Here is a 25,986-nt window from a genome sequence, read left to right as displayed (position 1 = left end):
TATGTATGAGTACTAATCTCTCTAACCTAATACAGCAGATTTAAATGTGATCTGTAGAAGAGTTACATTTGTTTTCTAGCAAAAGTGATTGATTCACCAGATCTAAATACGCAGTCATGTATGTGTCTTATAGGCAGCCAATCCTTTCTTTAAATTGTTGACTATGCTAATGGAGTTTGCCGGTGGACCTCCAGGAATGCCTCCCTTTGCATCTTACATTCTGCAGAGGATATGGGAGGTAAGTCTTGTAGATGTTCTAGTATTTATTTTTCTAATACAATCACTGCCATTTTAAGTACTAGTTTCTTCTTGCTTGGGTAACTCAAAATGGTTTTAGTAAGTCACAGGTCAAGAGAAGAAAAGATGGCTTTTAGTCAGAAGATCATCTGCTGACTAAACTAGAGGAAGAAGAGTTTCTGGCTAGTTAGTGTCTCAGATGTTTAAAGACTTTCTTGTAGAATCATAAACAACCTTTAGTCCATATGAGGTTCTCATTCCCATTCCCCTGCTCTCAAAGATTCCATGAAGTGTTAGAAGCCCTAGAAATAAAAACTAGCTGCTTTCAGTAGTTGATAGAAAATACAGAGAAAGCACCAACCACTACCTTTCTTCTAGAATTACTGCTGAGGTTACAGAATTTCTTACTGAGTGTTGGAAATGCCCACTCACTGGTCTAGGGGCTTGGTGGACTTTTTCTCTTGATAGGCCAGATAGTAAATATTTTAGGTTTTGTGGGCCATATGGTCTCTGTCAACCACTCAACTGCTGTTTTACCATAAAATCAGCCATAGACAAAATATAAATGAGTGGGCATGGCTACGTTCCAATACAAACTCAAAAACAAGCAAACCACAGAATTTGTCCTGTGATCCATAATTTTCCAACCTCTAGATTCTTAGATTTCCTGTTTCCATGAAGAAAATCTTCCCAGCAGTATACTGAGCTAGTTTTCATTTTCAATTATAGTAGCAGATTGGTCAAACAATAAGAAAAGTAAAGATGGAAACATCAAGGAATTAAAGCACTTTAATGTATACTTTAAAATTTTTTAATTTTGTTTATTTGTTTTTATCTATGCTGGGTTCTTGTTGCTGCACAGGCGTTTCTCTAGTTGTGGCCAGCAGGGGCTACTCTCTAGTTGTGATGTGAGGGCTTCTCACTGCGGTGGCTTCTCTTGTTGCTGAGCATAGACTCTAGAACATCTGGACTTTGGTAGTTGCAGCGCGTGAGCTCAGCAGTTGCAGCTCCCAGGCTCTAGAGCACAAAGTGTCAGTAGTTGTGCTGCAAAGGCTTAATTGCTCTGTGGCATGTGTGATCTTCCTGGACCAGGAATTGAACCCGTGTCATCTGCACTATCAGGCAGACTCCCGTCCACTGTACCACCAAGAAAGCCCTGAAAACAGTTTTAATAAGTTTGTAAACTTAAGACCTAAAAGTCATTGGGTTTCTCTTATTGGTCCTTTGCTAGAATCCTTGGTTAATATAATTTGATTTTGTAAACTTTTGAGAAATACTTTTTGAACATATTCCTGTTAATAAAAATAAATTGCTTTAAAAATGGGAGAAAAAAACATGGGTGTGAAACTTCTTTCAGGTTCTAGTTTTCAGGAAACTGTTTTAGCTTTAAAGTGTCTAATGTGTATACCAAAAGTAAGTTTGAAAGAGTAACTGCTCACGCACTTAGACTTACATTCTGTTCTTCTCATTTTACTTGTAGGTGATTGAATACAATCCTTCTCAGTGTCTGGATTGGTTGGCAGTGCAGACACCCCGAAACAAACTGGCACACAGCTGGGTTCTACAGAATATGGAAAACTGGGTTGAGCGGTTTCTTTTGGCTCACAATTATCCTAGAGTCAGGACTTGTAAGTCAAATATTCAGAATTTAACAAACCGTTTGTTGTTCCAAGTTTTGTTTTTAAGGTGATTACAGTATGCTCATTGTATATAATGCAAAAAGACTCTAGAGATACTCTTGTTTATTTTTGAGATACTGTTTTAAAGGCCAAAGTTTTATTAGTATTTGAAAACCTATGACAGTATTTTACAAATATCTGTAATTTTTTTTCTTTTTTAAGTATAGGAAACTGTCTTTCTTGGGTGACATCACCACCACTATCATTTTTGTTTCCTTTTTTGGTAGAGTCACAAAAGCATGATCAGCATTAGTGAAGAGATCTTGTCTTAAAAATAACTTGAGAAGGCTAAGGGTAAAAGTAGCAATAAAAACAGTACAGGCTGAGAGAAAATACTCTCTAAAGTTATGGGAGTTAAATGATGACTATCTTTATTGTATCCAGGCCAGAAGGAAATAAGCAAAGATCTTGAAAGACAGATGGACAAATAGCAAAAATAGATATTTCACATAATAGGAAACTGCTCATAAATACACACAGAGTGTTTTCTTTTGATAGTATTAAATAAAAATCAAAGTGGTTCATTCTTAAAAATTCTTTAATCCTTCAATTTAGTCATTAAAATTGTATTTCTTAGTTTTCTGTTGAGAGCTCAAACAGTGAGTGACACTCTGATAGCAGCAAGCACATCGAATACCCAGATCCATGTTTTTGAATAACATTTCTAGTAAAATGAATCACAGTTCCTGGGAGAAATGGCTGATTATAGGACTGGGGCAGGGAATAAATAAGATGAGCCTGGAGCATCTTGTACAACCAGAAAGTAATGAAGTGCTCCAGAAACAATGATGAGGATATGTTGAAGGGACATAGAACCAACCTGAAGATCTCCCAGTCTCCAAACCTGGAACAGATTGGGTCGAAAAATAGTTAACATAGCACTGAATCGTAATCCAAAGTATAAATGTCCATGAGTCCATGCTAATACAAATGAATGATTGAATAAACAAATAAATGAGGAGGCACATCCCCCATACAGAATTCCAAATCATTTTTGTATATCTTTCCCCTCCAAAGGTGGAGTGTAATTTCATACCCTTTGAGTATCAGCTTTAGTGTCTTGCTTTCAAAGAACAGAGTATTACGGATAGAGAAAATAACTTTTAAAGTGAAAAAACTTGACAAACATTAACTTTGGCAGGTAATTAAGGTTAAAAGTGCCACTAATAAGTCATACTGATAGCATGTGCCCTTGGTATAATGTGATACAAGGGGCACTTCATTATGTGGTTTTTCTCCCCAAATCCTATAACCTGAGTCTACTCTACATCACATAAACTCATTTGAGGGACATTCTACAAAAATACTGGACCACTACTCAAAACTACTATGGTCTTCAAAAGAAAGTCCGACAAAGTGTCACAGTCAAGAGGAGGTTAAGGAGACATGACATCTGAATCTGGTGTATCCTAAATGAGATCCTAGAAGCAGAAGAACATTAGGACAAAACTATTAAAATCTAAAGTGTGGAACCGAGTTAAGAGTAATGTGCCAGTGTTGGCACACTACAAGTGTACTGTAGTAATAATGTCACAGTAGAAGTGGGAGAACATGTGTCAGTCATGGGTACACATGGATTGGCAGTGGTGCTCTGCTCGTAGGCTTTTCTTCCTGTCAGTTTAGGCAACACCACAGTAATGGGATATTTGTAAGAGCAGACACATATGCTGGTTGGTATTTATGTCCTGACTCCGGACCATAAAACAATTAAAAACCTATGCTGAACCACCTCCCCCCACCCCACCCCCCCAAAAAAAAAAGGGAAGGAAAGCTTTTTAGCTAGCTGGTACACCTAACATACATAATAGCGCCGAAGAAAGCATCTCATATATTGCAGTGACTTTGTAAGTTAATATTATCCTTATAAAATGCAGTTTAGCAGTATGTACCAAGATCCTTAAATTTTTTTTTTTCCCTTTTTCAACTCCGTAATACCATTTCAGGGATTCTAGTATAAGTAAGTTATCCAATATATGAATGTCCAATAGCATTAGTTATAATTGTGAAAAATTAAAACTAGATGTTTAGATAGGAAATAGTTATGCATCATTTAAAAATTAAAATAATGAAGACTGTAGAAATATGAAAGCATGCTTTTGAATGTTTGAACACAGGAGCCAAATATTTAAATAGAGTCAATATAACTCAGTAAGAATTAGGGTAACATGTGTAGAAGAAAAGCTACAGAGAAATCCTTTTAAATCCTACAAAATTGTAAAGAATAACTATTTAAAATGTTTAGAGAAAAGAAAAATGGTGACATGATAGATGGCCTAGAATAGTTGAGTTACCTTGTAGAAATGAAAGTTTTATTCTAAGTTCTTTAGAACTGGGATTTCTTAAATTATATTCTAGCAAGGCAGTTTTTAGAAAGATTGTCTGTTCTTTCACATTGACCTTCATGTTTGTTCTCAAAGATAGATATAACTTAAAAGTTGTGTTTTTCTCCCTAGCAGAACTTACCTTTTTATTTAAAAGCACAGAACTTTTATAGAACTAAGTAGATGGTTAAGTATCTGATAAAGCAAAACAAAATGTTAATTATAGAATTTATGTGGTGGGTCCATGGGTCATTATTTGGTAGAGTGTTTTCAACCTTTCAGGGTATTTGAGATTTTTTTCACAATAAAATATTGGGTTAAAAGTATTTAACTTAAACTGAATAATTTCTTTAATCAAAAATTTTTTTCTCAATTGCAGTTTATACAAAATTATTCAAGATGACACCTACATGCCAAGTTTTTATATTTGAAACACATAGCAAATTGAGCCTAACTGAAACAGACTAACCAGAGCAGTGTATAGTTAGTTGATAAATATATAGAAAATGGAGTGTTGCGCAAAAGTAAAGTCTAATTTGAAGTAAATCTGTAAAAGAGTTTACAGTTAATTTAGAAACCCTAACATCATTTGCTTTGGCAGTACAAACGAAGTTATCAAATTATAGGTAGAATAGTGGGGGACAGAATTAGTAGGTGTATTGCAAAGGGCTGTGCTAAGCCATTAGATGCCTTGAGAAGGCTCTGTATTGAATGTTGGTAAGAAGATTAACTCATGAGTCTGACAATCAGTGTTTGAATTCCATTTCTGCCATAACTGTGTAAAATGGAGTTGTCTTAATATTTTAAGTCTGAGTAAAAGTGGAGATAATAGAAGTAATACCAAGTACATAAAGCTGTGTTGTTAAATTTAAGAATTTGATGAATTTTAGCAGTTCTTGTTTTTGTTACCATTATCATTGTCATCATCATCATCATCATCATTTCCCAAGGTCAAAATCTGGGTCCCCCTCTTTTTATCTGTGTGATCTTGATCTTTGCTTCTCCAAGATTCAAATTTTCCAATGTATCATCACTTACATTGAGAATGATTGTGCAGATTAAATGAGATAATATTTATAAAGTACCTAGCTCATACTAACTCCTTTTACAGATGGACTCAACTAATGAGTCATCCTCTCAGAATTACACCATAGGCTTAATAACATTTTTCAGATATGTTGAAGGAAGGGATTCTTTCTTTGCACGCAGGGTTAGCCTAGAAGACTTCTAAAGATTTTCCAAAGTTGGTGTTCTCTAATTGGCATATGTATATATAATTTATACTACAAAATTCTTTTAGATAAATCTCATTCTATTTTTATAATGTAAGTTTACCATTATCTACAAAATAATATTATTTTGTAATAATTGATAAGGAAGAAGAAAACTAAGGCCTTAAATTAAATATTTGACCCTGTCAGACAGCATAGGTCTTCTGGCCCCAAATGCTGTGTTCTTCCTGTTAAACCATGTTATTCCCTGAGAAGAAATAAAATGATAAAAACAAATGGGAAAATTCTGTATCTTGGGAAAGCTAAACAGAAGAGGTTTAAAACTTTCTAGTAGTTACTGCAATTGTTGTCACCACTTAAAAATAATAGTGACGGAATGGAAGGCGTCTGTTTTTGTCATTCCTTGGGATCTTTCTCTGGTACGAGTGGTAGAGCAGAAAGATATTAAAAGAGATGTTCATGTCTCTTTAATTTTTATTCATTTTGATTTTTACAGGGAAGAGTGGCTTTGTGTTTAATGACTGCTCTTCAGTCTATTTCATATCTTATAAACATCTGACAGTTTTGTTTTACATTTTATAGCTGCAGCTTATCTTCTGGTGTCCCTTATACCAAGCAATTCATTCCGCCAGATGTTCCGGTCAACAAGGTCTTTGCACATCCCAACCCGTGACCTTCCACTCAGTCCAGACACAACAGTAGTCCTACATCAGGTCTACAACGTGCTCCTTGGTTTGCTCTCAAGAGCCAAACTTTATGTTGATGCTGCTGTTCATGGCACTACAAAGCTAGTGCCCTATTTTAGCTTTATGACTTACTGTTTAATTTCCAAAACTGAGAAGCTGATGTTTTCCACATATTTCATGGATTTGTGGAACCTTTTCCAGCCTAAACTTTCTGAGCCAGCAATAGCTACAAATCACAATAAACAGGCTTTGCTTTCGTTTTGGTACAATGTGTGTGCTGACTGTCCAGAGAATATCCGCCTTATTGTTCAGAACCCAGTGGTAACCAAGAACATTGCCTTCAATTACATCCTTGCTGACCATGATGATCAGGATGTGGTGCTTTTTAACCGTGGGATGCTGCCTGCCTACTATGGCATTCTGAGGCTCTGCTGTGAGCAGTCTCCTGCATTTACACGACAACTGGCTTCTCACCAGAACATTCAGTGGGCCTTTAAGAATCTTACACCACATGCCAGCCAATACCCTGGAGTGAGTAAAATGATAACTCTTGTATCTGTATTCTCAAATTAATTGGAAATGCCTGTTTTTCCCCTTGTGGGGTGTAGTGACAAAATATGGGCGTATAGTCTAATTAACTGTTCTTATAGGTGTATTTGTTTTCTTGACTATATTTGTAAAATGTTATAAAATTGATAAGTGGGGAAAAAACTAATAAGTGTGTAGATAATTTTTTTTAGTTTGATGATTGAAATTTTATCTCTAATGGAACTTATCTATGTTAATTTGTGGTTTTGTTAATGAGTTTTTCATATATACCTAATCAGAAAATTCAGCTTTGTGGTATAGTTTTAAGGAAGTGAGTATTCACTATTTAGATATTTATTATCAAGATGTACATGCTTTGCTAAGCCTTGAGCTAGACAATATTTTCTTAGCTGAAAATGTTCCCTAGGATTTTTTGTTTTTTGGTTTCTTTGTTCATGTTTGCTTGCTGGGTTGCTCAGTTGTGTCTGGCTCTTTGCAACCTCATGGATAATTGTCCAGGCAAGAATACTAGAGTGGATTGCCATTCCCTTCTCCAGGGGATCTTCCCGATCCAGGGATCAAACCCAGGTCTCCTGCATTGTAGGCAGATTCGTTATCATCTGAGCCACCAGGGAATCCCATTCACTTGTTCACACTACATTCAAGTGAATGAAATGGTTAAGAGGTGGGCCTGTCAGAATACAAATATATACCATCTAAGTCTGATTCCTTTTTCTTTGCAGACTATAGGTTTTATATTAAAGTTTCCTCTCTTCATGTTAGGCTGTCATTCTTGGATATTTCTTTCCATTTTGCTTCTTACTCTTTGTTGTAAACTCAAGTTTACACCAAGAGGGTATAAATCTGGGAAGGAGGTTGGAAGCAGAGTGCAGAACCCTTTTTCAAGCTGTTGTCAACCCAAAGACCATAAACTGCTAATAGGAGAAATTCTTTGCTAAATAGGAGGTGATGGGAGTGTAGAAGAAAGGAACTTTTTCAAGACATTCAAGATTTACTTAAAAGCTCAATCACATGACTATAGTAAATGGTATTTTAAATATTGGTATCCTTGAATTGGGTGCTGTACTTTTTTCCTGTTGAAGGAATAAAGGAACTTAACTGTCCTTTAGATATAATATAGTGAATTATTTTTCTCACCCAGAAAGAATAACCTAATTTTTTGTCAAGAAAGTTAGAATGCCTATAATAAAGAAAGTGAGTATATTAAGTACCAAAAGTGGTTGATCATCACGTGGCTTGAACTGGATCATCTGTCAGTCTGGAAAGATCACTCTAAATATTGCCACAAAGAGTTTCTAAAAAACAGTATTCAGGTGTAATTGAGGTGTGTGAAATCTTTGTGACAAAGTAATAATTTCTCATTTAAAAGGGACAAAAGATTGGCATTGCATCTCTGGAACATATATTTGACATTACAAAACTAGTAATTTAAATAGTTTTAGGACTAAAGTTGAACTGTATTTACTTGTAGTTTTTAATCTTGAAATTCTATTTTAAGATAATTTTCTTCTAGTAAGATATTAAAATTTTTAAATAGAATCCATTGCTAATTTTTAATTGTTTATGAATGCCATTGCAATTTAAGTTAATTTGTATAATTTTAAGAGCTAGCTGAATGAGCACAAGACTTAACAAATGAGAAACAGATACTATAAAATGTTATAGGGCTAAAAGGTCATCACTATGCTTTTTACCCTTTTCAGGCAGTAGAAGAACTATTTAACCTGATGCAACTGTTCATAGCTCAGAGGCCAGATATGAGAGAAGAAGAATTAGAAGATATTAAACAGTTTAAGAAAACAACCATAAGTTGTTACTTACGTTGCTTAGATGGCCGGTCCTGCTGGACTACTTTAATAAGGTAAAAAAATTTTTTTTGATGTTTTTGTTTTGTTTTTCCAAGTAAGAGAACATCATTTTGACACTTAAAGAGGAATAATTTAAATTGTTTATAAGTGAAAGTTTACCAGTTCTTTAAGGTTATTGGGAAAGCATTTAAACCTTTGACACTTAGGCAGACTTTGTATTTTGAGAGTTAGCTAGCTGCTTTTTAATAGTTTTTATTTTGATTTGGATTGTCTGTGTGTGTTTTATCAGAATCATTAGGGTTGGAAGGAACCTTAATGTGTGATCTTCCACCTAAAGCTTGAATCCTTCTCTCTTGGCAGTTCATCCTAACTTACGCTTGGACAGTTCAGTTCTAGAGGCCTCTAGATAGCTTACTCCATCTCTGAATAAGTTTCACTGTTAAGATACTTTTCTTTTATTTAGCCCAGATCTATCTTTTTTAACTATAGGAATTAGCCAAAATAACAAAACATCATCTTTACAGTTAATTGTTCAGAGCTCAGAAATTACTGAATAGCTATAAAGGAACTGCTACAAATTACACTTAATTCCCTTTAACTGTAGAAATAAAGTCTAGATTAACTTCTTTTCTGTGTATTGCATCTGAGACTTGGGACTGATGTCTTTTATTAGACACACATTTTTTTGGCAGTACTCTCTTGAACACTGTAGAATCTTAAGGTAATCAACCCACAATGGATAAGGTTATCTTCTTCAGAAAACCTTAAAATTTGAATCTTTGTTAGTACATAAGATCAAATTAACTGCTTTTGCCAAGACTCTTTAAAGAAACTTTCAAAATTTTAGCATTAATTTGGAAACATTGTTTTCCCAAGATTTGCTACTTAAAAGCTTATTTTCAAAAGAAAATTTGGAGTTTTTCTGATTACTGTTTTTAAAAAGGAAAGAAAAACATCTCACTAAAGTAGAATTTCCGACTGTACTGTATAATAGCAGTTTCCAGTACTAATAGTGAAAGTCTGTTAATAAGAGTAATGAACCTACTTATGGATGATTATTATGTAGATTTTCAGCACCAACAGAAGTTTTGGGGTCCCCTGCCCAGGTTGCATTGAAGATTTCTTTTTAAATATTATCTTTTTATTAAATTACTAAGAACTAGATGTAGCTGTCTTTTTTCTAGGTAAGAAAGTAGAGAACCAAAATGACAGTTTACTTATCCTCCCCCCCCCCCCCCCCCCCCCCCCATAAGTGTTCTGTTCTGATTTAGAGTTCTCAAACTGGACTTTATGTATTTTTATAGTGCCTTCAGAATACTATTAGAATCTGATGAAGACAGACTTCTTGTTGTATTTAATCGAGGGTTAATCCTGATGACTGAGGTAAATGCTTTATTGTGTTTTACTGTAGATTTATTCCAATTTAATGTTCTCACCAAAACTTTTTTTGTGTATATTTAGAGTTTATTATAGGTGTCTAGATTTTAAATATGCAAATCAGTAAATGCTAATTTATATTCTAAGAATAACTACATCATGGTACTAAGCATGCTATTTTCTTTTCCCATAACAATTACATACATTCATTTCATTTGTAGGACTAGAAATGAATGAAATTCGTAGGATTTAATTGACACACAGTTTCTCAAGAGTGCGCTTATGTGCGTTCCTCATTAGAGGAACCTAGTGAGGCTGCTATAGGTGGTTAAAAATCAACTGTTCATTCTTCCCATAATTACTGAACATCCACAACTCTTACGATGATTTTAAGTCTACAGAGGTGCATCATACCCTTTAGTCTAATAATGGAGATAAGGTTAAAGAGTACATACCAAGGGCACTATGAAAATTAAAAGGTAGGATAGTTTTTTCAGTTGATGGTATTATAGAATAAGGATACAGTATATGAAACTCTGCTTTGAAGAATCTGAACCTGCAGAGACAAAATAGAAAAGGATTAACATAAATGATTTAATCAACACAAAGGTAAGAAAGTATTGGTTGTATTCAACAAAAGCAAAGTCTGTCTGGCTAAAACAAAAGTTTGTGAAGAAGAGTAATGAGAACTTAATTCTTCAACAGCTATTTGAATGTCTACTCTGTCAGGCATTGTGCTAGGCACGGGGGATATAGCAGTGAAGAAGATAGTCATGGTTTCTGTCCTCACAACTAACACATTAAATGTCACATGAGTACATTGTTCAGATTATGTACTGTCACAGATTCTAGGTTATGAATTTTCACCTGTGAATTGCGAGTAGTTTATAGGCCATGGGGAACTGATTTAACAAGATTAGGAAGATGATGCATTGGTGTACAATGAAATAGAAACCAAGGGTTTCATTAGCTAGTACAGTTAAAGGAATCGAAAGATTTAACAAGCCAATATGATTAAAGGAATTTTACCTTTGGAGTTCTTTTACCTCTTTTAGACCTACCATTTTACTGCTACTATTTTAGACCTACTATGACTGACAGCAGTTTCACCGTTGTCTTTGATAGAAACTCTGGAAAGTTAGTTAAAGCAGTAGCCTATTCTCCCCAGTCTTCCTGTTGTTACTGCTGCTTTGTAATCTTTGAAATTTGCAGTCTTAGAAATGTGTACTTAGAGCAAACAGTAAACCACCACCCCCTCTCCCGTAAAAATCTAATTAAATAAATTATTTGTTCAAAGTAAAATGTAAACACAAAATATCAGACTCTGAGAGTGAGGACTGTTCTGTGCTTTAAAAGAGCTGAATGGGGGTCTTTGACTTATAGGTAGAAAGCAGATACATTTGCTTTGTGCACATAGGCACACTCATAGTCTGAGTCTGAAAACATGTCATAGAGGATGAGCGGTATAATTTTGTGGCTCCATAAAGTAAAAGTGGAATGAAGTTTTCATTTTTTTTAATCACTTGTAGTCTTTCAACACACTGCACATGATGTATCATGAAGCCACAGCTTGCCATGTGACTGGAGACTTAGTAGAACTTCTGTCAATATTCCTTTCAGTTTTGAAGTCTACACGCCCATATCTTCAGAGAAAAGGTTTGCTTAATCCTACTTATTTTTATTAGTTTAACAATTAAAGAGTGAAATAAGACTTTTTAAACCACATGCTTCAGAGAATTTGTCTTTACAAGGCTGATGTTAGCTAACCATTAGGAAAATGTTTGTGACCTCCTGATGTAAAGCTGGAATGTTCTTGTTTGTTTTCTTTATTCGTGCCTTAAAAATAGGCAAGCGTGCTAGTGGCTGATTCATGTTGATGTATGGCAGGAACCAGCCCAATATTGTAAAGCAATTATCCTCCAATAAAATATTAAAAAAAAAAAAAGATTTAGGAGACTGGAAAATATTTCCAAGCACAGTAACAACATGAGTATTTGTGAAGGTTCTCCAGCTGGAAACTTCCATGGTTTAGATTAGATCATTTATTTTCAAGAGAAATAACTATAAAACAGTTATCTCTTGTGTCCCTGTAAAATCATATAAACTTTGAAATCTATGTGAATTTCTAGAAAATGGGACATACAATCACTAAAATATGTGTTTTAAGAAATCTAGCAAGTTTAACAATAGTAGCTATCTTATAAAAATAATCGCTTAGCTTTCACTAAAGATGTTTATGTAATGAATTTGAATGTTTTAGTCTTAGCATTCTGTAGTTTACAACCGAAAATAATTGTGAAGAAGTTTGATTTCAGATGGCATATTTACGTATGCTTTTGTGTTTGCAGACGTGAAGCAAGCGTTAATCCAGTGGCAGGAACGAATTGAATTTGCCCATAAACTATTAACTCTTCTTAATTCCTATAGCCCTCCAGAACTTAGAAATGCCTGTATAGGTAAGTTACCTGGAAAATAAACCTGTGTAAAAGCCTAATGGAAGAACATTTTTATGGGATCCTGTGTGTGTGTATGTGTGTATATATAAGATGTAATGTTAGTTCTATAGAGTTTGGAAGACATTTGTACTTTTTATGAGTGACTTACACTGGCCAGCAGACTCTTAAGAAAATAGAATTCTGTTTCTTAACATATCAGTAGTTAACTATGTCATCATATGCCAGGTCACTTCATATATCTGGGCATGCTGACCTAAGGTTAGATCTCTTCCAGCTCTGAAATCTTCCAGTCTATATAAACAGTGTAGAATCATGCAGATGTTTACAGATTAGAACTGACATTGTAAAGAGTTGGGGTGATTATTTCAGTGAGTCTTTTTGCCTAGAGATACTTCCTAGTAGCTGTTCTTGGACTCCTGAGTATTTTAGCTTTTTATTAATTGCATATTTATAATAAAATGATAATTTATATCTATTAAAGGAAACCCTTGGTTTAAATTCATACTGCATTTTTTTTTTTACTGTCTTATAAGCCATTTAAGTCATCTTTAGAGACTGTAGCTATTTGTTTATAGTTTCTCAAAATGGTAGATATATATATGAGCAGTTAATCTTGGCAGGTCGCCTGATGTTCTGTAGATTATTGGCCTGTACTGCTCCATCAAGAAGAGAGGGTTACTTCAAAGTTGATTAAGGATTCGCAGATCCAAAGAATTTCAAACCTTGCTTTGGTTGATTTTATGAAGAAACATAATCAGTATGCATTAAATATTTCCTCCATTGTATTTGTCCCTGATGCTTCTTTTAAGTTTTAAACTTTGGTTTCTTAATGATGCCCTGTTGAGGTTAATAACTCTGTGGATCCATTTTTCGTTAAGCATCAGACAGTTTGTCCTGGGGCTGAGAGCTCAGACAGTGTGAGACTCATTAAAACTTGTTAGCTGCCACACTACCATCAATTACCCCAGTAGGAGTGGTGAATTTGAAGATAGCAGGTCCACACTCCAGTTTTTAATGCCCACATTGTGTTTTTATTTTCAGATGTCCTCAAGGAGCTTGTGCTTTTGAGTCCCCATGACTTTCTTCACACTCTGGTTCCATTTCTACAGCACAACCATTGTACTTATCATCACAGTAATATACCAAGTATGTATTCATCTAGCACAGTACTTGAACATGGTTGGCATTTAATCTTTCTGCACACTGAAACATGGAGATTTATTTTTTCCATTTATTCTTATTGTACACTTTTAATGTCTTAGTGTCTCTTGGACCTTATTTCCCTTGTCGAGAAAATATCAAGCTAATAGGAGGGAAAAGCAATATTCGGCCTCCGCGCCCTGAACTCAATATGTGCCTCTTGCCCACAATGGTGGAAACCAGTAAGGTATGTTGGGATGCCAGGAAAACCATGTTTCTCTAGTACACAGTAATTTAGAACTTCCCCTCTGGCCATTATGAATATATTAGACTTAAATGATCATTATCTGGATCCTAAGGAGATTAGACTCATTTGGACTTTTTCCTGCTCTGAAATGTTGGTTGAATATTTGCAAAATCAATAATAAGCACAAGTAGTAAGTTTTTTTTGCCCCTCAAAAAATATCCTAACAGAAAGTCTCATTAGTATTTGTCACTAGGCTAAATTATAAATGGGTCATATATCTAAATCTGAAAGGTCAAGTTAGGTACTGACTACTGTTTATATTTCGCCATATAATCAATGACTCCTTTTACTGCCCTTTAATTATAATTCTTTGACCTAAGCCTAATTATGACTGATTGATGGATTTATCATCATTTGTAGCCTGATTCTGGTTCTCTAATACTTATTCTAAAATAGAGCTAATTCTAAATTATAGAGAGAGGGAACATTGACACAGGATAATTTATCTTAGTTCTAAGACTTTCTAAACAATTTTTTCACTAATTTATCTTTCCTCACCCACTTTATTCATATTCTCTCTTGCCCACTATCTTTGGATCTTAAATGCATTTAAGAAGTTTGTATTAAATAAAATATTTAAAATAGTTAATACAGTAGAAACCATTTCAGAAATAATCAAATTTATTTCAAAAATCAAATTTAATTCACTCTTCTTGATGATATGTCTGTAGAACTCAAGTGTCACATTTTAAAATCCTACAGTAGTTTTACTTTATTAAAGTATATAGAAATAAGGGGTAATTTTAATTGACAACATTTGCACACTGAAAATAAACTTGTGACAATTAAGATCTTAATAACATTAATAGAAACTTGGAATTTAAAACTAGGTTCTTACAGAATTTAAATATTTAATCAGCTTTTTAGTTAAATTTATTACATTTGCACAAAATATGCTCTTTAATTTATTATACAATTTAAGTGCAACCATTTTATCATCTTTAACCTTCAGGGCAAAGATGACGTTTATGATCGTATGCTGCTAGACTACTTCTTTTCTTATCATCAATTCATCCATCTATTATGCCGAGTTGCAATCAACTGTGAAAAATTTACTGAAACATTAGTTAAGCTGAGTAAGTATAAAAGATGAGCAGTAAATTCCACTGAATTATTTTAAGCCCCTAGCCATTTAGGAAGGGGAGGAAAAAAATGAGCCAATCCTTTTTTTCTTTTTTAAAGTGAATGTTGAAAAATATTAATTATTCTTGGGAACATTTTTATTTTTATTAAGAAAACACCAACTTACTGGTTTCCATTGAATAGTTCTGCCCAGAGTTTCAGCTGGCTTATAAAGGAGTGTGGAATAGGCTCATCACTTCTGTACGTAGAAGCCCAAGTCCTCCTCCATCTGCCCAGCAGAATTTAAAAACCAAAAACTGCTCTGTTTAGGGAGGCAGACTTAGAGAGATGGACTTCCCCAGCCCTGATCTGGAGGATAACATAAGATAATAGTGCCAGCTGTGCTTTGGAGCTGGAAACACCAAGAGCAAGCTAAGTGGACTTGCCAGGGTGAAGCAGAGGTGCATATATGAGTAAATTAGGAGGTAAGTCTCATAAAATAGAGGGATGAGTGAGAAGGGAAATTTGAAAAGGAAGATATGAGAAATAGAAAAAAAAATCAGTGAATTATAAAAGGAAAACCTTGAATTATTTTTATGTAATATTGTCTCTCTGCGGATGCAGCTGAGAGCTCTTAGACGACTGCTCCCTTTGGGTGACTTTTTCTAGCTGATAAGTCTTGAGAAGAAATGTAGCCCTCCACATGTCCCCTGTCTTAAGATCTCCAGAGTTCTCAGGCTCTGTGTGTCATATGAGTCTATTACCTTTAGGGATGGCCCAGGATCCTCTCCATTGTACCATAGTTTTTGTGTCAAGAGCATGGGAGGTGAAATTCTCATGGAACCACCATCCAGGTCAAGAAGTAGAATATTACTTCCTGGAAGTAATATAACACCTTGGAAGTTATGTATTGTGCTCCTTCTCAGTCACAACCCCCTCCTTCCTTTGGAAAAGGTTTTGATCCATTATAGATAGGGCCAAAGATGTGAATATACCTTAGATTTTGTTATCCAAGAAGGAAGTGGTAACAACTGTCAGGGATAATTTCTCTTCAGAAAAACCAGCTTATTGGTAAGTGATTAGAATGTCTTCAGATTTGAAAGGGTGTTCCTTCCACCTGCTACCATTAGCTAGTTTTTTATATATGTGGCTGAAGATCGGGGAGTGGGCAGATGAGGATATGTTCGTATCGGCCATTTCATGATTATATAATTGAGTTGTGGCACTTGGCTATAAAAAGCTGAAATCTAGCAGTGGCAACGATCAAGTGTAGGGAAATACCCAGGAGTTCTAATAAGACAGTCTTGCTCCCAGATAAGGAGGAAGACTTAGAAAGATGTTAACCTCAAGAAAAGTTCTTAGTAATTGTGTCCATGTGATTTATACCAAAAGTTAAGTGAGGAGCTGTCTTATCTACTTGAAATAATGAATGTTTCACCCTGTGAGACTGTCTTCTTCACTAACACAAATAGACAGTTCTGGGAAACATAGGAGAGGGAGGAAGAGAAAGGACACATACCTAGCCATGCCATTAGCTGACTCAACTTTCATCTTATTTTATGCTCCTCATCACTTAACACTCAGGAAGCACATTTATGCTGGCTCATGGTTTTTAGTTCTCTACATAGGACTGTTCTTTAGCATTTTCTAGCAGGATGGAAATATTCTCCAATTGCATCACCATCCACAGTATGATAGCCACTGACCGTGTGTGTGTTCAGAACTTAAAATGTAATTAAGGAACTGAATTTTTTATTTTAACCAAATGAATTTTAAATAGCAGATGTGACTTGTGGCTACTGTATTGCATAGGACAGCTCTACATATATATAAACCGAAACCTTGAACAAATTGAGCAGGAAAAGAAATATTTCATGATTATATCTTAATGAAGAAAATTGGACATTATTTTGGATATGAAGTAAAACAAAGAACTAAAAGCATTGCTTTCCTTATGCTTCTTAAAAATGGAGAGATTATGTCCCAGTCTTCTAGCTGAAATAACTATTTCCAGGGGAGGGGCAATGAGGAGAGAGCTTGAGAAAGCAAAGCCCACATTAACAACTGGGATGGGAAGCGGAGAGTTGATAAGGAGTTTTAATTGTATAGTCTCTTCAAGAAACTATATTTGGCAACAAGAGGGGAAGGTTGAAGTGCTGTTAAAGTGAGGACAGTCAGGTATGTGGATAGAAGAGACAAAGTTGGGAGAGAATCCAGGGAATATGAACAAAACTGCCAATTGCCAAGTGAAATAATACTAGTGTGTCTGAGACTGCAGTATTTTGATATGTAAAAATTTTATTCTTTTTTTTTTTTTTAATTAAAAACAGCAAGTATGGGTTTATTTTCTCCTCTTTCTAATGTAAATAGGCTTCCCTGGTGGCTCAGAGGGAGGGTAAAGAATATCCCTGCAATGCGGGAGACCTGGGTTCTATCCCTGAGTTGGGAAGATCCTCTGGAGAAGGACATGGCAACCCACTCCAGTATTCTTGCCTGGAGAATCCCCATGGACAGAGGAGCCTGGCAGGCTACAGTCCGTGGGGTCACAAAGGGTCAGACACAACTGAGCCATGAAGCACAGCAGCACCTATGTAAATATCCTCCGTATCCTCAGATGGCGAACTGTGGATTGAAATTTCCACTGTAATCATTGTATTACCATTTTATATAAGGGTCTTAAGCATTGGGGGCTCCTGGAACCAGTACCCTATTAATACCCAAGGAATGACTAAACTAATGATTAAAACCATACATTGCAGCTATGGAAACACATGCATGGAACAGCAGAAAAACAGCCCCAAAACAAACATAAGGCTACACAAGGATTTGGTAGATAATAAAGATGACACACCAGATTAGTCGAAAATGGTATTATTGAGATATTGGGTAGCTTTCTGGGAGAGGAGAGGCAAGATTTTAATACCATCTTTGCTCCTTAGACCAAAATACATCCTAGGAGGATTAAGTATTAAATTGTGAAAAATAAAATCCTAGAAATATTAAATAAAAAACATAGGATCATATGAATACTGTCTTGAGATTTGAAGGACCATGTAAGCAGGACACAAAACCCAGAAACAATAAATAAGAAATTGAAATTTTTTATTACATGAAAATTGAAAATACTACATGTTGAAAATGCCATGAATTGAATTAAAATACATACAGCTAATGAGTGAAATATTTGCCTTCTTATCCGATAAATGGCTAGGAATACCAGTATACAAAGAGTTTTTAGGATTCAGTAAGATGGTAAAGAACATTAAAGTAAACAGTTATTTCTACTCCCACCCTCCCAACTATGAGGTAAAGTTTGGATGATACTACAGTTTGGGCAAAGAGGAGATCTATTAATGGGGTTGGTTTGGAGAGGAGGTTTAGATTGTTCATGCCCTTTGCCCCAGCAATACCAGATCTGGGGATCCACCCTAAATCTACTCATTAAATATATAGTAACATACATAGGATGTTTATTTTAACTTGGTTTGTATTGGGTAAAACTGGGAAAAACCCAAATGTCTGTCAGTAGCAGCTTAGTTAAGTTCATTTGTATAATATAGTCTTTAAAATAAAATGATAGGAAATAACTTTGGATCACATGAAAAAGCAAATTGGAAAATACAGAATATGACCACATTCTTATGAACAAGGGGGAAGATCAGTACATGTTAAAAAAGAGGATTATATTCTTAACTAAGGATAAAATTATGGGACGCTTTTATTTTCTAGGTTAAATACAACTTATTTGTAATGATCATGCATTGATCTTACATTTGAGGAAAGTTTTTTCCAAAACAGAAAATTGGTAATGCAGACCCTAATCATACCAAGTTTTTTAGGTACCTTAGTAGTGCACATGCAGATTAATAAGATATTCAAGTAAAATTAAACTAACAAATCCCTCCTGCTGCTGCTGCTAAGTCGCTTTAGTCGTGTCCGACTCTGTGCAACCCCATAGACAGCAGCCCACCAGGCTCCCCCGTCCCTGGGATTCTCCAGGCAAGGATACTGGAGTGGGTTGCCATTGCCTTCTCCAATGCATGAAAGTGAAAAGTCAAAGTGAAGTCGCTCAGTCGTGCCCGACTCTTAGCGACCCCATGGACTGCAGCCTTCCAGGGTCCTCCGTCCATGGGATTTTCCAGGCAAGAGTACTGGAGTGGGGTGCCATTGCCTTCTCCAAACAAATCCTAGATTTCATAATTTTCATTTTTAGACACAAAGCAAAAATCACCTTGACATTAGTTTTTGAAAGCTTTCTTAATACCTTAATAAGTGAAAGGTAGTTTAAAATATTTTTTGCAAGTAACATGATATACCTAGAACATCCATAATCTTCAAAGTTTTAATATAGTTGATGTAAGTAAACAGATTAAAATTCAATATGAAAGCACAACTGTTGATCATCTTTCAGCTTTTTTGATATCAAGGTGATACTTATTGGAGAAACAGCTCGTTTAGCTGTTTCCCCAAAGGCTTCTTAGGATGAATGTACTTGAAACAAGTGCCAGTCATTCAGAAGCCAGCTTTTATCCATCCAAGGGCACATCCACCTATATGAGGTCATATAGAATCATTACGTTTAATAGACATATGTATAATTTAGGGTTTGGTTACCAGTCTGTTAATTTACAAAGAAGAATGAGCACAGCAATCTGAAAGTTACATGGTAGGGCTAGCAGATTTTCCCCTGTAACCTGCATGGGAAGCCGAGTAAACAACAATAGTTTGCTTAGTGGATATGAGATCAGAAATAGGGGAATTAGAAGAATCAAATGTGATATTCTCAGGCTAAGATGTCTTGATTCAGTCTTGCAGTGGAGCATTAGCTGTGGGCTTCCATCCATTGGCCAGAGCTCCCACTTCCCATGAGTAATGCTTGAATGGGATAAATACTCCTATAGAAAGCTGGGCAGAGACCCTAACTAGTAAATATACATATAAAATATTTCATCCTCACAGCAACCATATGTATTACCATTTTACCTACAAAAGCTGTCTTTAAAAGATTTTTCTTTTACATAACACACCCAACAGCTTCTACAGTGTAAGGTGCCACTATTGAGGAAAAAATATATTTGGAATAGCTCTTCATTGTTGAACATGGTTCCTTCGTGGGTGGGAACGGGGTGGGGTAAGGACCCTTGTTAAGGATGCCCAAAGTCACAGGATTGAGAAAGATGAGTGATAATACAGGAACCAGTATGTTTTGGGTCTGCCCATCCTGTTTGCTGAGGTAAGGCTTGGAAACGTGCCTGTGAATGCTGGCGATTGCATCTCCCTGTGCTTTGCACCCAGTAAGTGAGATACCCCTATTGGAGGAGGAGTGTGTGAACTAGGATGGCATTGGCCTCTACCTTAAATTAGTAGAGCCTAGATACACCTTATCCTTGGTGCTTTGTGAAAATGCTAGAAAGAAACTGAGCTGCTTTGAAGGGATGGCCTTCCTTCCAAAGGTGCAGCTCAGTAGGGAATTAGGATGTGAAAGAGGTGTCTTTAGCTCACTGTGGGTGGCAGTGTTTTCCAGAATGTAGTGTACAAGATGGCCCAGAGAAAATAATTTTCATGTTAAGAAATAGATCTTACTGTATTACAAAAGTAAATAATTCATACCAAATGCATGATTGTCCTGGATGTTACATTGCCTAGGACAAGGACAACATAGGATTAGCTTCTCTGAATGAATCTAAAGCACAGTTATCAAGTAAACAGAGAAGATGGACAGATATGAAAACAGTGATGAAAATTATACATGGATGACTAAAGCTTGGGAAACTGATTATTGAAAAGATGGTGGGCTTTAGACTCAGGTCTGGGATAGATACAGCTGTATCACTCACTGGCTTTGGGGATGAAATTGAGCAGATTAGTGATTTCTCTGAGCCTCATTTCCTCATTCAAAACAGTGGGGAACATGAGGGTAACATAACGCCTCCCAGAGTTGATGAGAAAATTATGATTATCTGACTTACCTAGCACAATAGATGTTAGTATGTTTATTCCATTCTTCACTTGTAAAATAAACATATTTGAATCAGTATTATTTGAAAACAATCTTACATCATAGAAGGCCTCTGTTTTTTTGTTGTTTTTTTGGTAGTGCTAGCTTTTTAGTAGTTGTGGAAAATAGGAATAAAGTCTAGAGGATCTTAAATTGTAGTTAAAGCCTGCTTTCACAGAAGGTTTATGTCAGGGCAACCTCTAGTTCAGGGGTTGGCAGACTCTGTGAAGGGGCCAGAAAAAATGGGCCATGGGCCTATTGCCAACCCCTGCTGTACTTTTATGAATAATTATAATGCTGAAACATGGGAACATAGGAACTTTATTCTCTGTAGCCATCAGTGTTGATGACATGCCTTTGTTTTCTTCTGTGTATTGTGATGTTATGATTGGTAAATGCCTCCAATCCCAGCCAGATTAGGTTAGGATAATGGAGAAAGGTGAGAGTTTCTTTGGTTCTTTAAAATGGAATTAATCTTGACAGGAAAATAAAAGGTAGGCTTTCCCACAAAAGGGAGTCTAGGCATCCTTCGATGATTAAACTGAATGACTGATCTGGTTTCTCTGAGATTTTCTCAGACCCGTAGCCTAATACAGAGGTTGGCAAACAGTAACCTGTGTGCTGCCTGTTTTGTACAACCAGTGAGCTGCCTGCAAGCTAAGAACAGTTTTTACAATTTTTAATTTTTTTTCTGAGATTTTGAGTATGTTGTGATATACATGAAAATTACACAATACTCAAATTTCAATGTCTTAAATAACATTTTATTGAAAGACCAGCCACACCCATTCATTTAGTGCTGTCAATGGAGCAGTTGCAACAGTTAAATAGTCTACAAAGACTAAAATACTGGTATTCCCAAATTTTTGAAAGTTTGCTTTATGCCACTTCATGAAATACCTACGTTAGTACCTCTTGTTGCTAACCAAAAGAAATGCAAAGGGGATTTTTGCTTTTATGGAAAAAGGTAAATTGCTTTTTCACTTGATGATGTTTCAGCTTATGAAAAGTTTCATACTTTCATAATTGGGGGAAACCTGTAATTACTATTTGGCCCTGTACTGAAAATGTTTGCCAACTTGAGCTGTTTCTCATAATTTTTTTAACTGTAGGAAGATAACTTGTATTGTATTTCTCCCCCATGATTTCCTTGGGGGATGGGAGTGTTGGAGGATGAAAAATTTACTTATGACCGACTGTGGCATTACAGCTTCTGTGTTTTGAGAGAGAGAGGATAGCAGGGGCTAGGTGAACTAATTTCTTAATGAAACATTTGATATCTGGAATAGTCAAGAGAAGGAAAAGTTAAAACCTTGGACGTTTCAAGTAAAATGCTGACATACAGCAGCTAAGTGTGATCCACCCGAAGGGTCCTGGGGACGAGGCTAGGGGCTGTTAGAGCAGAATTTACCTAAATCTACTACAAAGGCATTCATCTTATCCTTGGAGAAACAAGATAAAAGAGGAGAGAATGATGTGTTTCCTACTTCTTCACATCCTGTTTGAACTTGTACCCCTTGTCCCCACTGCACTCTAGCAGTTCCATGTAATATGGTCTAATATGCGGAGTGGTAACTTAACCCAAGAAAGCTTTGGAACCACTTGCAGTAAATTTTATTGTCCCAGATAAAATTCTGATTCTCAAAAACCTGAATTGGTTTAAGTTGTCGAAGGTCCTTCTAGGAATGAGGTATGGGAGATAAATGAAGTCAAAGTATACTGAACTCTAAAAATTATTTCACTGGTTAAAACATTGGAATGAATTCTTCCCCTTTAAATACATTACGTATTTCTAAAACATAGAAAATATGCAGTTATGACTAGAAATAGCCATACTATTTATTGTACCTGCAGAGTTTAGTTATCTCAGTAGTGTAATTTATAATTATAACCTATTCTGGTTTCTTTTCAAATACTAGGTGTCCTAGTTGCCTATGAAGGTTTGCCACTTCATCTTGCACTGTTCCCCAAACTTTGGACTGAGCTATGCCAGACTCAGGTAAAGAAAAAGAGTTTTAGATGACTTGGTGTTTAATCTCATCCAAACAGGTGGTCAGTAATTTTAGGAACACTGGGTTGAAAATTGGCTAGAAATTGGGGATGTTTTCAAATCTTGGTAGGTAAGACACTGTTAAGAGAAAAAATAACTATTAAGCAATGGACATCTAGTTGCCCTGTGAAATTTTCTTTTTCCATACATTTGTTATCACAAAGGATATTTCAGACAAGCTGTTTCTAGTTGAATTCCTCATTTAAAGGTCAGTATAAATAGTTGTGGTGAAAGTCTGAGACAGGGAGCTATTAGGACAAGAAGCCATGTGCCACTTCTTGGTCTTCCTCACCTCTCCTGTTTCCTGTTTCTTCTCCTTGCCACCAATCCAAAACCTCTAACAGAAAACATTTCAGCAGACTGTTCATTACCTCTCGCTTACCTATGACCTCAGAGCAGTTTTTGGAGTCTGGTGCACTTGTTTTCTTATTAGCAATCTCACTGAGAACAGCAAACACTGTACCCTTCCTATCTTAAGTCTAAGAGCCAACCCCTTAATGTGGGCACCGAAATAATGCTTGTTAAATTGTGGAGGAAGAATGGTGGGGAAAGAGGAGGAAATCAGATTAATTCTCAGGTTTGAGTCATCCTTGGATCAGGTATAAAGGACCCTACTCTTTAGACTCTGAAAATAACTTCCAGTTTCTTGCCTGAGTGTGTGAGTTGATTAATTCCTTTGGCATGGACTTTTACCCACGTTTAGCACCCAGAATACTTTGAGTTTGGTCCAGCCTCTTGTCCAGGCTGTTGTATGCTGTATGCTCTCCTAATGGATACATGTCACATGGTACTGTAATAGTTGATTCTCTGCCTCCCTGTCCCAAACTGTGAATTTCACAAGTATAAAGACTACCTGAGTCATCTGTATTCCTAAAGAAATGTCATTTTGTTTTCTATACTAGGCATCTTTGATAGGCTAGTCATATGGCATAGTACATAGTAAACACACAGAAAACAACTTGCTGGTTGACTGCTGAGCTGAGTGGTTTATTCAGTAAATTGGAACAGATATCTGGCCTCCCCCCGCCAACTCTGTCACTTGCTGCTGCCCTTTCATTCTTCTTGATTTCGGTGGTTGCTTTCTTCGGTTTCTGTGTTCTGCCCCTGCCTGTTGCTTCTCTATTGCTTTATCTGCTGCTGTACTGCACTACTCTCTTGGCTTTTTTCCCACAAAATTCATCACCGTGCCACCCCCCCCCCCCCACTTCCCTTAAAACAAAGTCAGACCACCTCAAGCTTCCGAAGCCCCTAGCAGCCCTATAGAAAAAGCCATCTGTACTGTGCAGGAATCATAGGCAGAGACTGTTACTACTGGTAGAGTAAGACAGATTTTCCTGACACCAAGGATCTGAAAACCTGGGTGCCAGTTGTACTTGACTCCTGATTTCTTGGGTTGACTTAAACAGTTTACTTACAACAAGTATATGCATGTACAGTATTATCTAAAATTTGTCCTATTTTTAAAAAATAATCCATTTTTTCTTCCATGTAAATGATGTTATTAAAACATATGTATAAATAGTCTAGGGAATATACTTAAAGACATACTACTTGTGTTTAAAAAGAGCCATGACCATTTGAAAACAGGAAAACCAAATTTTAGTACAATTTCTATATTTTGGGACCCACTGATTTCTATGTGAGACAATTAGGAAAAGAGGTTTGCTGTTTATCATTGCAATATTTATGAAGGTGTAGGGGAAAGGGATTTACCAAACAAATTACTATTGTTATGACATTATATAGTGCAAGTTTTAACTCATTTTAGGGAATAAAATTTCTTAAAATCTTTTCTCTGTGGGTGGTTTGGTTATCTCTTTTCCCCTGAAAACATCATCCCATTTGTCTTATTTTTCCAGTCCTTATTAACTCAATGGTAGATAATAAGGCTGCATTTCTTTTAAAATGTATTTGTTCAGTTTTGCCTTTCAGACTTTTTACAAGTCTCTTCTTAACACTTACCCATTTAAGTTATTGGGAGTATAATTGTAACCAAGAGTTGAGTAGATTAAAGTATTGGGCTGGCCAAAAATTTTGTTCAGGTTTTTCTATAACATCTTACATGAAAACCTGAATGAACACTTTGCCCAAACCAGTAAAAGTGGCTTTTCTGGGAATTCCCTTGGTGGTCTAGTGGTTAGGACACTGTGCTTCCATTGCTGAGGGCCCAGCTTCAATCCCTGATTTGGGAACTAGGATCCCACAAGCCGCATGGCATGGCCAAAGAGAAGTGGTTTTTCCAATAAGATGTTAAGTGACTTTGGATGTATATCTATCATAAGCAGTGTATTTAAGACTTGCACTTATTTCAGTGCTCAACCAATCAGTGCTTTTCCCCCCCACTTTAGTCTGCTATGTCAAAAAACTGCATCAAGCTTTTGTGTGAAGATCCTGTTTTTGCAGAATATATAAAATGCATCTTAATGGATGAAAGAACTTTTCTAAACAACAACATTGTCTACACATTCATGACACATTTTCTTCTAAAGGTATGTCACAAGTTGGAAACTCAACTTGTTACTTCCAGTTACTTAATGGTTGTGTTTTCACTGTGTTGGTTTTTTGGAGATTTTTTTTTTTAATCATCTTTTTCAGGTTCAAGGTCAAGTGTTTTCTGAAGCTAACTGTGCCAATTTGATCAGCACCCTTATTACAAACTTGATAAATCAGTATCAGAACCTGCAGTCTGATTTCACCAACAGAGTTGAAATTTCCAAAGCAAGTGCTGCTTTAAATGGGGTAAGGACTATACAAAGCAGTAGTCATGTACTTTCAAACTCTCCTTATTACATCAACTCTAAATCTGGCCTTAGTATACACATAATTTTAACTTACTCAAACTCTAGAAGTCACATATGATGAAAAACTAACCAAATGAAAATGTGTTCCCTCTGCCTTTTATGTATGTAGCATACTTTCTGTCACCTTAAGACATGAGCCAACGTCATAAAATGCTAAGGGCAATAAACCTGTGACTCCTAAGGAACTGAAAATCAAGTTAATAGTCTGCCTATAAAGCCAGTTAAAGCTGGGGAATTGGTTGCTTGTATAGACTTCCATGAAAACCGTGTTGCAGAAAAATGA

At 35.9% G+C, this 25,986-nt stretch overlaps 1 protein-coding gene across 10 annotated transcripts in view; it reads left to right on the top strand.

Annotated features, from left to right (window-relative positions):
• Positions 1-25,986, top strand: part of USP34 (ubiquitin specific peptidase 34) — a 247,390-nt gene that overhangs the window by 218,822 nt on the left and 2,582 nt on the right. For 8 of the 10 annotated variants that reach the window (XM_045162247.1, XM_044926026.2, XM_044926027.2 and 5 more), the window contains 13 exons: positions 134-238; positions 1,718-1,865; positions 6,052-6,686; positions 8,408-8,565; positions 9,817-9,895; positions 11,419-11,545; positions 12,238-12,345; positions 13,387-13,491; positions 13,608-13,732; positions 14,745-14,868; positions 22,772-22,851; positions 25,251-25,391; positions 25,498-25,641. In XM_045162247.1, the coding sequence (XP_045018182.1) occupies positions 134-238; positions 1,718-1,865; positions 6,052-6,686; positions 8,408-8,565; positions 9,817-9,895; positions 11,419-11,545; positions 12,238-12,345; positions 13,387-13,491; positions 13,608-13,732; positions 14,745-14,868; positions 22,772-22,851; positions 25,251-25,391; positions 25,498-25,641 (2,079 nt within the window). Of the gene's footprint in view, positions 1-133; positions 239-1,717; positions 1,866-6,051; positions 6,687-8,407; positions 8,566-9,816; positions 9,896-11,418; positions 11,546-12,237; positions 12,346-13,386; positions 13,492-13,607; positions 13,733-14,744; positions 14,869-22,771; positions 22,852-25,250; positions 25,392-25,497; positions 25,642-25,986 lie in introns of those variants that run through there. The other 2 variants (XM_044926030.2, XR_006543420.2) reach the window with 2 other exon arrangements.

The sequence above is a fragment of the Bubalus bubalis genome, chromosome 12 (assembly GCF_019923935.1).
Source record: "Bubalus bubalis isolate 160015118507 breed Murrah chromosome 12, NDDB_SH_1, whole genome shotgun sequence".
NCBI lineage: Eukaryota > Metazoa > Chordata > Mammalia > Artiodactyla > Bovidae > Bubalus > Bubalus bubalis.
Note: the sequence above shows the minus strand (reverse complement) of the source record. Positions and strands in the feature narration are given on the sequence as shown.